Genomic DNA, 14,738 nt, shown 5'->3' on the forward strand with positions numbered 1-14,738 from the left:
AGCATGAATTAGGAAGTGTGGGCAGGGAGAGCAGGGTTACTATGACAACGGGGGAGAATGTTCCAGGTGACAGTGAGATCGTTGAGATGCTAATTGTCCATTTTCAATCCTCCATAAAGTTTAACAGCCACTCTGCCTCCACATGTTATTCTAACGCAGTCACAGAGTATACCTCTGGGATGTTTGGCTATTCCTCTGTCTCTCCATCCCTCCCTCCCTCCCTCTTTTCTTTCATTTATAATGACACCACATCATCCCTTCACATCCCTCCATCTCCTCCTCCTTCCTCCTGGCAGAGGGAGGAAGACTGTGTAAATATCATAGGCAATCTGGAGCATATGTGTGCATCTCTCATGAGGCCAACCAAACACCTGATCATCAGACTCTCTTTCCATCCATCTCTCCTTCGCTCTCGTTTCATTCGCCTCGTCCTTGCTCTCCTCCCTTCTCTTTCTTCACGCCCTCTCCTCATTTCCTCCTGTCCAAATTCATCTCCCTCTAAGTTCCCTCTCCATTTTCGCCCCCCACATCCCCCTCCCCCCGCTCATTCCCTGCTGTTTATCTCTACCGCCGCTCTCTCCCGATGCAGTGCGTTTAACCACTTTGTTCCCCTTTAAGATAAAGATAATTAAATCAGCAGCTAAATGAGAGAAAGTGTGCTGCTGGCGTCACCATGGTAGCGCTTTGATGTTCTATTTCAGCGTGATAGTATCAACATCAACTCATCAGTCTAAAACTACTGTTGCACATACACTCACACACATGTGCACAATTCATGCATTCACACCACCTCCCTCCTCCCTGCACACAGAGACAGATTCGACACACTAAGCTCTGCTGTCTTATTCCCCGTCATCCAACCACAGCATTCTTTACTGTTGATCTCACCCACTTCTCTTCCCTTTTCCCTTCCTTCTCTAGACCTCTCTTCTCTAATCTTTTGCCTCTCTCCCTCTCGCCTCCTCCCTCCCTATCAGCAGGTTGCTAGGCAACTGCGCTCCATTGATCTAGAGGAGCACGATGACAAGCTCCCATAACTGTCATGAAAACACACACACACACACATACACACAGGCACACACATGGACACACACATAGTTATTGCAGATGTCTAGTAGCACCTTTTGAAAGAAGGCGTTCTCGCTTATCTGATAAGGACAAGTAGCGGGAGGAGAGAAGGAGGAGGGACACAGTGATACAAATGACAGAAGAAGAGGAGGAGGAGAAGATGGCTCTTTATGTCGTTTACTTACTCATATCCTCCCTCTCCAGTCTCCAGCCTCATTCCCTCTTTATTCCTTTAGCTTTCCCACATGTAACCCTTGCCATCCCTGGAAAACAATTACCTCTCCTAGTGGCCTGGCTAAATTTCCAATCTGACCCATCACACAGTCATGGCCACCTCATCTCCGCAAGCTACAAACTGGTTCCCTTCCATTTGTGCCTCCACTTCAGCGCTTATAACGCAACCTGTCACAATAAAATGAAACAAACGAGGAGATGGTGGGTTGAAAGAAAGAGAGTCTATAAATAGTAATAGGTCCAAGGTGGTGGTTAAAACATATGCCTTTGCATTTACAGATAATGGAAATGTCAATATGTGTTGAATTACGAGTAAAAGATGGTATTGTCAGGTTCAGTGATACGTTTTGTGCATCATGTAAGGCTTGTCTCAATGCTCTTAGTCGATTTCTTGCCAAGAATTAGATGATAAGATAGATACCACATTGTCATACGTATACACGAAACACAAAGCTAGCTACAGCCAAGAGTTAAGATAAGATAATCCTGTATTAGTCCCGCAGTGGAGAAATTACAGGTTAATTACAGTTAATAAAAGAATCCTGGCTATTAGCGTACCCTGACATTCTTACTTAACAAATCTCACTCCTCATGCCTAAACCTAACCAATCAACTCAACGAAGGCAATGAGTAATTTAGCAGATAGGACATAGTTAGCTTAGTGCAACCCAGGTTAATATAACCTTAAACAAATAAAAGGTTAAACAATAACTCTCAGAATGGTGGTTTACACTGTTGGTTTTACTTGTTTAATTTGTGTACTGTTCCTTTAAGAAATACAGCACCCAACGTTACTGCAGCGCCTTGCTGGTGTGGGTGAGAGAGAGAGAGGGGATCATGGGAGACAAGCGAAGGAGAGGTCTCAAATGAGTAAAGAGTCAAGCAAATAAGTTCAGAAATACGTTTCTTAAGTTGAATGTGGAGCCAAAATGCCCCGTAGCTAAACTAAGACGGTGGTAATAAGTTCATATGGTGTAGTTTGTTCATTTGTCTGTTTGTGAAGTGAACTGAGAATCTACATGCAGCAGGCATGTTCAAGGTTAGCCTGGTTAGCATGGTTCAGTGAACAGCGCCGCCATTTTGTGTGGTTCAGATGATTAATCTGTATTTAGGTGCTAGTTCTATTTAACTAGTTTTAAACTGCTCCTCCGAACCTAGTATCTGGTCCTAGCTTTCTGCAAATACAGAGTAGTGTTGCTGGTGGTGGACTTCCGCCGGGGTAAACGCCCTCCTCCGGTACCGGTGAGCATCCAGGGACTGGACATTGAGATTGTCAAATCTTATAAGTACTTGGGTGTTCACTTGAACAACAAACTGGACTGGTCTGACCACGCTCATTAGCATAGCATAAAGACTGGAAATAAGGGAATCAGGTAAGCTAGCCTGACTCCGACAGTATAAAAAAGCTTTTTTCCAGCACCTAAAAAGCTCACTGATTCACACAAATATATCTCATTCGTTTTGCGACTAATTGTTTTTTTTTATTTAGGGTTATATGCTATTTCCTTGTCTTATTTACATTTTTGGTTTATAGTTTATGTACAGAGCCAAGCTAGCTGTTTCTCCCCACTTTCACTCTTTATGCTACATACAGCTGCTGGGTCAATCTTAATATTTGGGATGAGAGAGAGGGAGGGAACACACACCAATGAATGGTCTTGAAATTATTAAATTAATCAATATCTTTTCCATCTTGTCTTTGAGTGCGTCTCTATTTTTTCTTACATTTCTATCTTAATATTCGACATAAAGGCACTCAGGAAGAAAGCGAATTAGCGTCAAACATTTCTCTAAATGATATTGTCTCCTAGATTCTCAGGACATTCAATCAGCAGCCCTGTGTAAGTAATATATCTGTTATAATCAGCTGATTGTGGAACACATGATCAACACTTCAACCCACATATGATGATTATCAGTAGTTAAAGCAGTGGAAATCTGGTTTTCTTCATTATAGCACCGATTGCTATAAATAACTAAAAAACCTTGATAATTCAACAAGATTTCATTTCCTCAGTCTGCTATACCACTTTTTTGAATTGGCTCTGTGGCATTTTACACATTATAAACTATCCATTTCTGAGTGACATACTGTGAACTCGAAGCTGCTTCCTATCTTTCCTTTCAGAGACGTTTGTCAATGTCATGTCATTGTGCTCATTATAAGCTCTGCGTTATACTGTAGTGTTATCTGACTACATGCATCATTTTCTGGACTTCTTTTTCAGACATCTCTTTTTGCTTTGTCTCTTCTCTTGGACTTATAGTTGAGGAAAAAGTACAAGATAAAATGAGGCTCCTCAGAAGGCTATGGTCAGAGAGAGAAGAACGGGTCATCTGTAAAATGGCTAAAAGAAAGCAGGATGTAAGGATGAAAAAGACTTCATGGACAAAGTAATATTTTGACCTGATTCTGGAGCGAGATGAAGAGTTGCGGGATCAAAGTGATTACACTTCATCCTGAGGGGGACATGAACGTCTGCACCAAATTCTGTGCCAATCAATCCAGTGGACATTGAGATGTTTTACAGGGAGATTGAAAGCTTCAACCTGCTTTTGGCAAAAAAGGAAAAGTCTGAAGATGACCAAAGTCAGGAAGATCCATCCTCTGGGAACCATGAATGTCTGTCCAAAATGTCATTGCAATCCATTCATTAAACATGCTAACGTGGATTGTCATTTGGAGGTGGGGAAGAACTTTAGGGGAATATTCTGGTCACTTTCTTAGCTGGGAAGGTGAATAGCTAAGAAAAATATCAACAAAGAAAAAACAACAAATGTTCTTTTTGAAAAATGGCTTTAATTGAACGTTGGGAAGAAAAAAAAAGAGGATATACTTTGATGGAGGAGGACAAAGAGCCAAAACTGTCAGTCATGATGCCTCAAGGCATTCGACGACAGGACATTACATCGTTTGAAAATTATATTAATTACTGGTTAGCTTTTAAGCTCTGACATAGTAGTAGCAAGGTTTAAGGTCAGAATAAGAACAGCAGATGACAATATTTACAGTAAAGAGTAAGAAAATGTTCTTTTCTGTGGTTACCAGCAGCCAGTGAGTCTGTCAAGTGTCCAGAGCAAAATGTTCTGTCTCTAGCCAGAGTGACAGACTCCCTTTCATTATCACAAATCAGTCCTCTTCACCTGCCAAGCTCAACATATTCACTGACAGCACCATTTTTTTCCGTCGGCTTCACACTGTTCTATGCCTCTAAATTCAACACATCTTAAAAATCAGAAAAAGAATAGAAAGGAAGTAAGAAAGAAAGGAACTTTGATGAATCCCCAGTCTTGTACACCTCTTCATCGCATCTTTTCTTCCTCACTCCAGTTCTCTCCCTGACTTCAGCAGCTTTACGCTGGCTCCTCTCCAGCAATTACCCGGTTGGTTCCACTCTGACGCAACTCAGACTCCACTCATCATCTTCTTCGTCATCAGTTCCTGTTTCTTCAGTAAAAGCGAGACTCCCTCTCTGACATCAACTCCTACTCATTTCCAGGATGGGAATCAGCTCCAGCTTTGCTCAAAATGTTTCTGGCTCAATCTCGGCTCCATCTCCTCAGTGGCTCTTTGGCCAGATTGGTGCCAACACCGGCTCTGCTCTGATGTGGCCATGACTCCACTTTGGCCCAGCCTCCATTTTGACTCCAAGCCAGCTGTCCCCCAGCTCTGGCTTTGACTCATCTCTGCTCTTAAACCTAAGACCCAAGGCGGTTCTATTTCCAATGCAAAAACTATGCCAGCACATTGGTAAGACTTTATTTTCCACCAAAAGTTGTGCCTGAATAGTCAATACTGATGCCTCAGCGTGGCTTTACTGTATGTCATTTGGTCGGTCCACCACTCTATTACAGGCTGAAATACCTCAAGAACTATCAAATGTATTGTCTGAAAACATTGTACAGATACTGTATGAATGGATCCAGACCATGTATCCTAATAACCTTGGTGCCCCCTTGACCTTTCCTGTAGTGCCACCACGAGCTAGACATTGTGGGCGTTCCTGGAGAACTATTGGATGGATTGGCATGACATTTGGTACAAATACCAATGGTGCCCAGAGGATGAATCATAATGACTTGACTGGTGTGATTAGAAATGCCTTGCATTTTCCTCCACATTAACACCACCACATAGTTCACATTTGTTGTTAAGATTGAAATGTCTCATCCAACTCTCTGATGGATTGCCATGACACTTGGTGCAGACTTTAATGTTCCCTATTGGATGAATTTAATGTGTTCAATACTTTGATTCATGATCAAATGCTGAAGGGATGATACACTTTTGTAAGCCAACCCCTGAAGTCAGCATCACTGACAAAAAGCCAATGGAATTTTTCCATTGGATTTTTGATTATTTCTCAAAATAAGCTCTGTGGCAAACACACGTTTATGATACATATACGTTTTCTTCAGCATGATATTTTTTGATAAACATCACTTTTACTATTTTTGAAGAGCAAACACTAGAAGTAAAAAGCAAATGTTGGGCTATAAACCAACTACGCCATGGTCGCAGGAGCCTGAGTCTGCACAACGAGGCTTTAAGGAAGGCGGACTAGTCGGTGAGATGACGTCTTGCAGTCTCAATTAGCCACTTTTTATTAACTCCCGATCACAAAAGCTTCAAAATGTATGAGAGGGGTATCTGCTGACATGTTTTTTTTTTTTATCATAGAACAAAACATGACAGTTTCTACGCTTGTGTCAACCACAGACCTTATTTACTTATAAACTCATTTTGAATGGTTGCATAATGTTCCATTCAAAACATACCATTTGAGCAATTCATACTTTTAAATTGACATTTGCTTTTACTTTGATGTTTATTGTTCCTTTTTTTCAATTTAAGATTGAATATTTACACTTTTACAATCCACACATCCTGTGGGTCACAGTCTGTCACCTATTCTGCTATTCTCAAGATGGATCATTTTAAACTGGGCAATCCTGCAGCCAATAAATATCAAAGGAAGTCCCTTCTGATCAGTCTCCTATAACACTTCACGGTTCTCACTCAAACATGCTGATAAAGTTATGGACTTTGTTATGGACTTTGGCTAAGCTTGAGGAAGCTTTAGCGTATTAGTTTCCATTGCAGCAACTGGATTTAAACCTTATTTATACCAATTTTGGGAAGGAAATATCTCAAATCCCTTCAGCGATGTCAGTTCCAAGTGAGGAATATATCTTTGTAGTTGCTCACTACATGCAGCAAGAATAAAAAAACATGTGTTGAATGATTGGACACAATTTTCAAAAGGTTACAATGACCCCAATTTAATTTATCTAAGTTAAAAATGAAAAGTGGAAAAGAGAGTAATGTTTAAGTGCATTGCTGACAGAGGTTTTAGGCTACTATTTTGTTATCAGTCAATGAGGAAAAGTAGCCTGTGGTTCATTATTAAAACAAATTAAGATCAGCAGTAATCTAATTTAGGTATATATATATATATATTCTTTTTTTTAAATAGAAGAATCCACATTGCCTTACTTCTTCGTTGATTTCATTGCCACCATCTCAGTCAAAAGACCTTTTTCAAGACATGTGCTGGCTTTTGCCTTATTTTGGCAGAAACTTCAACTTTATATTGAAATTCTGAATTAACATAAGCCTCTATCATCATATTGACTCCAAATGTTTGGCCTTTTTCGCTGCTAAGACAAGGGGGAACACAGCATTTATCATCAATGAAACCTTCTATTTTATCATCATTTCTATTATTACATCTCGTTTGAAGACGGAGGACGAATATCAGTCATGCCAAAGCAAACATGATTCTCATTCTGTTATTCTAATTAGCCAATGCTTGTGCTGGTCCAACACTTTCACAGATGAGTTTTTTTGCAGTCTCAGTGTAAAAGCGGAGTCAAAATAGATAATATTGACTTGCTAATAATTACTTTCTTATCTTACAGTCCTTCACATCATCATTATTAGTTGCTATACCCCAAATTGAATCATACTCTCGGGCAAGTACAACCATGCTGAAAGATGTGGCTGCATTCCCTGAGCCTGTATGTGAGCGAAGTCTCAGGAGTCATATGAGCAGTTCAGGATCAAACCGTCTGAGGCCTCAGAGCCAGAAATGGCCCATTCAACTCTGCTCTCGACATATAGTGGACTTTTATGACTCGGCCGTCTAATTCCTCTCTATGGCTGCTGAGATGGAGTCAGAAGTTCAAAAGCTTTTTTTGTGTGTGCAACCACTGCTGCTAGAGTGAGTCAGTATGGAGGAAACCTTTGGATGGGTTTTGTAGACCTTGATTGCTTCAGAAGTACAAAAAAAAATCGAAGGTTAGTTCAATGATTATAAAGGTTGCTGGTGGAAAAAAGAAGTTCCAGTAACTAAAGAAATGTGGTTTCAAAGAGCAGATTGAGGAGATAACTACCATGTAGACACTTTACAACGCTGACAGAAAGCAACTGGGGTGATATCACTATGAGCAATAAAAACTAATTAAATGATTGCTGGCCAGTCTGAACCTCTTAAATAACCTTTAACCTTGGCTGCAACAAACAAACTTGAACAGAACAACGGTGCTCTGGATGTTGACAGCTCCATTCAGCAATGCACAATGTAAATGGATTAAAGAGACCGCAGAAAGAAACACAACAAGAAAGCCCACTCAGAGAAAACAGACGGAGTGTAACTGGTCTTAAAGGGGCACTCTTTAAATAAAGTATTGCTCTCCTATAATGATGAAGGAGCAACAGATTGAACAATTGGTGCTGCAACGACTGAGATATCCTGATTTGTATTCCTTAGTCAGGCTGTTCTCATTCACTGTTCGTACTTAAACCTATAAAAAGTAATGCGCTGTAATTTGGATTTAACCCAGGTAATCGTGACCCAGGACATGCAGGGCTGCTGCTAAGGAACTCTTGTTTTGTTAGGAGAGACAAAGTCCACGAGGAGGAACGGTGTAATGGATGAGTGGCTTTTACCCAGAAGACTGCTGTACATGTTTTGTGTGAAAACAAAAATGAATGTTGAGATATTTTTCTTTTCACTTTTGTTATGTAAGTACTTAACTAATGCCACCTCCGTAAGTTACGTAACAAACACCGTTATTTTGCGTAACAAACACACTTATAACTCAAATTGCAACAAAATACATTGTTGCAACACAAATTAAAATGTTTCCTGATGTTACACCTCTATGGTTGAGGTGTGCTTAGCTTTAGGCACAAACATAACTGTGTTTGCATCATGGAAAGACCAGGGTTTGGGTTAAAATAGCCACTTGGTTAAGGTAAGGGGACGTTTGTTGCCATGATTACAGTATAAACTGGATTACGTCAGGGAACGACTGGATAAAAGAAACAGACGTTGACTGTCTGTAAAAAAACAGGAAATGAGCAGTAGCTTGGAGAGCTTTATACGGCTGTTTTTAAAGTCTGTGTTCTATACGACTTATCACGTTAAATAAACTGGCTTTGATGTGTAAAATTGGTGGAGTATCCCTAAATGCAGATTTTCCTAAATGAACGGAAGCCACTAAAAATGACTTAAACAAAGGAGAAAATGGTGGAGTGCGCCTCTTTCTTGGTAAATAATGAATAAACAGAAGACTAAAGACACCAAGAAAGTTTAACAAAGGCGCTGCAGTTGGAGAAGGAACACAAAAAGGTGCAGAACAGGGAAAAGATGAGAATAAATTGAAAATAATGTAACATGTATGAACAATGGGAGAAAAACGCTGATGAAGGAAGACACAAGTGAAAAGCACCAGTACATACCAGCATTGATGAATTGTTTTGGAATAATTACTTATTTGATTTAGTTTGATTGAGCCGTTGATAAAGTGACTCTTTTGATAGCATCAGGAATGAAGAGTGAATTACAGTAGATTTAATGTGGATTTCTGAATCGCTTAGGGTCGATATTAGAATTTAAAAGCTTCAGTGTTTAAAACGGAATGATTTTCTTGCTCACACTATTGTCTCCAGCCAATTGTATTCACATTCATTCCTCTTGAGTTATCTTCATATTTACTGCAACTTTTTTATCTTCCAAACAAGAGATAACACATTTGCCAAATTCATCTAGTGCAGAGTTTCTTCCAGATAAAAATAAAACCTATTTTGCATCATGAAAACTAGACAACAAACAGGCTGTAAAGGGGACTGTTTATATTTATCAAAATTTCTATGTTGTCATAATAATGAAAATGTATACATTACGACATAGGCTAAATACAATATTTGTCCTGTCAAAGATAAATAGTGCTTAAAAGGTGAGCCCAAGGGAAAGTTTGTAAGCTTTTTGTGGTGTTGATGCACAAACAAATGAGTTCACAATTATGTATGCTTGCGGTTTAAGATATTTGGAGAAGGATTTAGCCTGTACATACACTTGTGTTGCTCTGTAGAGGTTCACAGTTATTATAAAAGGCTGATCATTTTCACAGCAGGGAACATGCAATATTTGATATAGCTGCATTTATCTGATTTACATTACGGTAAGTGCTCTGACATTAATTCGGATCTATGCGTCACACAGATTTACACACATTCCCACCTGAGAGCTGACCTTTAGTGAGCAGCTCCACTGCAGCAGCTTTGGTTCTGGTGTCTTGAACAAGCTTGTCTTTGTGGCAGATGTTTCCTCTGCAGCATTTTCCAGCCCAGATGTGCATTACAACCACCGATCTGCCCCTTCAAACGCAAGGCTGGTAAGTTACATACAATGTTTGCTGACTAGCTTCTCTCAGAGGCAGAAGAATGAGCGCGGCTGCTGTACATGGAGCAAAAATCACAGGCCAGACTGTGGCTGTCCACTTTCTTTGGTTCTGAATCAGTGCTCACACGCATACAAGAGGAGTATGCTATTTGGGAGAATACACAATGAAACACTGAGGGAAATAGAAACTCAGCACCCCCTGGTGTCAGGACTGAAGCTCATATTGCTTTTTTTGGTTTTGTTTGGTTTTGTTTTATGTCTTAATGTATTATTGGATAGGAATCCTGGAAGCATTAAAAAAGTGAATTTTGCATCCACTTCTTAATCTTTATTGTTATTCCACATTTTTCAACAAATACACTTTTTAAATTTAAAACATTCAAGTCAATTGGGACCTGTGTGCTGCTACTTTATAACTTGTTTTTCTCGCAACAATATTCAACACTTTCCGGGATTTCTTTTTTCTCGACAGGTTGGAGGAATATTACAATATCAACGTTTTTCGTGCATTTATCAAACATGGGAATTCATGGCAATTTGCTAATTCAAAAAAGGCACAACAACTTTTTCTTAAAGGGGTGGAGAAAAAAAAGTAGATGTAGTTGTCGCTTCGTCCGGTCCATTATTAGACTTTGTACTGAAATAGAAACATCCGGAATAGCGATTGCCTTCAAAATAAAAGTGGAAGGCTCCTTAAAGTTAAGCTATTGTGGTACGACGTAAGGTTAAAAATACAAAATACTATAAAAAAGCAACATTGTATTGTTTTTAGCTGCCGAGAACTCCTCTATGTGTTAACGTTATCAAAATATGTGCATTTAGATAGGAAAATGTTTTATACTGAAAACTATTGAGCGGAAGTACCTGTAGTTACGTAACCAAAATGACTTGACAGTATTTAGTACAGGGGCAGATTAGCGGTAAAATACCGTTTACTGTTGCAGGTGTACGTGCCATTTAATGTGTTATGAAATGGCTCTCGCTGTGAAATGGCAGTCAGACTCTAACGTCGTAATTTAGTTCTGTTTAACCATCTTTCCTCATGTGGGTTTTCGGCTACGGGTCTCTCATATGGAAAGTGGATTTTCCTTATGAGGAAAAAAGAATTGGCTTCATAAAAGGCTTCAGCCGCCGGTTTTGGCAGGGCAGCACCGACCACCGGGGTGTACCGGGGAAGGTGAGTGAACTTTATTGTCTTTGGGGATAAGTGACGTTACGGCCTGCCAGTCGTTATACCGTGACGACAGCAATTAGCTACTGATGCAAGGTTGCCATGTCTGTTGATAAAGGGGGCACAACTAAAAACGGGGAAAGCAGGGCATGAATCCTCTTGGTTAAATATCTAATTTAATGGGAAAAGTTACTCAACATCTCTTGGTAAATTAATGCATTTGTGGAGTAACTGTAACGTTGGCTGACTATTAAACAAGCTGTAGTAACACTGCTACTATCTTAAGTATTAACTAACCAAAGGTTTAGAAAGTTGCCATTTAGTTAGCTTTTAAAACCCTGTTTATTGTTTATCCTACTGAATGTAACGTTATACTAAACATGCCAGGTTATTCATTTGTGTAAATGCTTTTGCAGCTTGTAATATAACCTTCCCATTAAAAGTCTGTTTTGTTGACATTTGTTAAGTGTTAATGTACAGTCATTTAAAAATGTTTTATATTAATATACTCCTACTTGGTTGCTTTACTATATGTGTATTTGCTGATGTTTTAAAGCTTGCCCCTCTGTCTGTTTCCTTTACAGCCTGGCCGGGTGGTGACACTGGTGGAGAATCCTGAGGTGAGACATACCCCTCCTAAACCTAATGGTGCCGTACATTACTTTGTAATAGAGCTTCAACTAACGATTAATTTCACTGTCTATTACTTTGCCAATTACTTTCTCGATTAAGTGTTTTGTTCGAGGAAATTGTGAATAATGTTCATCCCGAGGTGACGTCTTTAGATGACTTGTTTTGTCCAACCAACACTTTGAAACCCAATTTAGCCAGTTTCCAATAACATGAAGCAGAAAACTGCAGAAAATGCTCCCATTGGAGAAGCTGGAACCAGCGAATGTTTGGTCTTTAGTATTGATAAATAACCTAAAAGATTATTTGATCATTAAAATGATTACCCATGAATGTTCCTTCAACTAACGTATAATTAATCAAATTAAATGTCTTTGAGGTTTATTTTTATTTTTTAAATGACATAAGATTAAGTCCTTTGTAATATGTCACATATGCGCACAATATCTACAATATGTACACCCTCTATGCAAATAGAAAAAAATGAACATTTAAACAAAGAGTAATCCCTCCTTGTATTTGAATCCCTAACCTATCATAAAGATTTGTCATTTTTAATAAGTAGATGTCCTGTCAGCTTAGGTACGAGTAATACATCTTTTGATATTATTTACATTTGACATATGAATGTGATGTTTGTATTAGAAGACAAATTATGTTAAGGGGAAAGGAAACAAAGCAAACAATATATCATGTTATTCATATACAGTAATAATAGATTATCCCCACCTGACGGTCATAATTCAACCACCTTGTTATTTATTACTGAATAATTAAGAGATATCTTGCAGCGTAGAGGCCAACAAACTAGCATTGCAACTACATGAACAGCAAGATTGTGTTTAGGAAATTGCACTTAAGAGAACACAGTTTTCAAGTTGCAGTCACTTACATCCGTTTTTTCTTTATGGAACAGTGGACTGTCACAGTGTTATGGATATTTTAGTTATTGGCATATATGCCTGATGTGAGACAAAGACACATGCTGAACAAGGGGAACGAGAGTGCTGTACTGCTGCTCAGGAAAGGAGATCGCATCTTATAGAAACAAAGGAAAAGACAGTGTATTGTATTCTGACCTTGGATGAGAGATAATTTGTTGCAGTTGATGGGAAAACGATTGAGAGATACAGAGTGTGTAATGTTGCCAGAACATGGTAAGCATCTAAAAAACATGCATTCAGAGGTGACTGATGAGTATCTTAAAACTGTTACTTATGAGGTTAAAAATCATCGTCTATGGCAGTCAACTTGTGTTCATAAACATTATGTCAATACAAATAGGGCTGAAACTAAAAGCTATTCAGTTTACCATCATTGTAAATTAAGAAACTCAGCAAATATGCATTATTAAGAAGCTGTAGTTGGTAAGCTTTTGGCATTTTTGCTTTCAAACAACAGTTATGATTTAATTATCAAAACTGTTAAAAATTAACAATTAAAAAATGAAATGAATGTAGTCGTCGTGATCACCCATTGGTTTGTTGACTGCTTTTTGCAGCCTCGAGTTCAGCATTTTGGTCGTCGCCATCTTGGATTACAGCCGTCGCCATCTTGGCTTTTTGCAAAGAGTGACCATATGAAAACTAACTATATTTGAAACTAGTGATTGAGACCATAAACTCATGTTTACATTGTTTACTGAGGTAATAAATCAAGTGAGAAGTAGAGTCATTTTCTCATAGACTTCCATGCAATCTGACTTCTTGTTGCAACAAAAATAAGTCGCCCCCTGCTGGCCAGTAGAGAGAATTAGAGAACTCTTCTGCATTGGCCTCACTAGTTACCGCCTGGTTATTCTACATTCTTTCCTACAGATGCCAAGCTAACTGTCTTCTTCTTTCCCTCTTTTTAAGGGGTGTGTTTGGGGCGTTGCTTACAAGCTGCCGACGGGCCGGGAGCAGGAAGTGAAGAGCTACCTTGACTACAGAGAAAAAAATGGTTATCAGGTCATCTCGGTGACCTTTCACCCCCGTCCACCACTTTCTCCGCCGCCCAGCCAGATGCTGCTCTACATCGGATCTCAGGACAATCCAGACTACCTCGGCCCCGCCCCTCTGGAGGAGATAGCCAACCAGATCGTCGCCTCTACCGGTCCAAGTGGGCAAAACACGGAGTACCTATTTCAGCTGGCTGATGCTGTGAGGACAATTCTGCCTGAGGACTCAGACACACACCTGTTTTCTCTAGAAAGTTTAGTGAAAGAAAGACTACACAACGGTCAGAAACACTCACACACTCAAACGGGCTGATTGTGATCAGAAAACTAGTAAGATGTGATCAATGATATATAACTGGCTAGATTTGTCAGCTACAAGTCTGTTACAAGTGTCATACTACAAGTAAATGTCACCATTTTCGTGCAGAAAACAAATTACAAATAATATCTATTGAAAGCTGCTTGAAACAAAACAATACATGAAGGTACTGTAATTAAAACTACACATTGAATGATCACAAAGTATGCTTTGGATAAACTTAATAATTTTCTCTTTGTACAATATAAAACAGAGCAAATGAAGAATGTTTTGAATTAATAAATGTATTCTGAGTGAATATCCACCCACATTTACATAAACATTGTGTCTGTCTTCATGAATAATTTTGAAACCTAAAAACATCTTGCGCTTGGTGAACTATCTGGGGTCAAAACTTGTGAGAAGAAAAAAAAAAAAAATCTCTCAGGAGATATAATAAACAATGACCATTTGATTTCCTTGCCTTTCTGATTTAATGATACTAATTTAGTTCATTTAAATTATATTAAGAAGGAGTACAAGGTCAGACAATCTAAAACAAAGCTTAAATATTAGTTTAGGAAAAGCAGTCATGCCCAAACACCTTTTTGCTTCTTAGAAGACATTATCAGAACTCTTTCCAAAGTTCTTTACTTTTTGCAAATATCCTTGATCTGTCCTTTTCAACTTTCAGATTAGGTATCATCA

The 14,738-nt window shown here is 39.0% G+C and overlaps 1 protein-coding gene across 1 annotated transcript; it reads left to right on the top strand.

Moving 5' to 3' along the window:
* The first annotated feature begins 10,891 nt into the window (after nucleotides 1-10,891).
* chac2 (ChaC, cation transport regulator homolog 2 (E. coli)) lies at nucleotides 10,892-14,493 on the top strand. The gene is made up of 3 exons (XM_079214236.1): nucleotides 10,892-11,169; nucleotides 11,748-11,783; nucleotides 13,650-14,493. Exons 1-3 carry the CDS (start codon nucleotides 11,035-11,037, stop codon nucleotides 14,043-14,045), a joined length of 567 nt encoding a protein of 188 aa, XP_079070362.1. The 5' UTR covers nucleotides 10,892-11,034; the 3' UTR covers nucleotides 14,046-14,493.
* The last annotated feature ends 245 nt before the right edge of the window (nucleotides 14,494-14,738 follow it).

The sequence above is a fragment of the Taurulus bubalis genome, assembly GCF_910589615.1.
Source record: "Taurulus bubalis genome assembly, chromosome: 2".
Classification (NCBI taxonomy): Eukaryota; Metazoa; Chordata; class Actinopteri; order Perciformes; family Cottidae; genus Taurulus; species Taurulus bubalis.

Coding starts and splice junctions, on each gene's coding strand:
- chac2 (XM_079214236.1), top strand. CDS start 11,035: ATGTGGGTTTTCGGCTACGGGTCTCTCATATGGAAAGTGGATTTTCCT. Junction 11,170..11,747: donor ACCGGGGTGTACCGGGGAAG/GTGAGTGAACTT, acceptor TTTCCTTTACAG/CCTGGCCGGGTGGTGACACT. Junction 11,784..13,649: donor CACTGGTGGAGAATCCTGAG/GTGAGACATACC, acceptor CCTCTTTTTAAG/GGGTGTGTTTGGGGCGTTGC.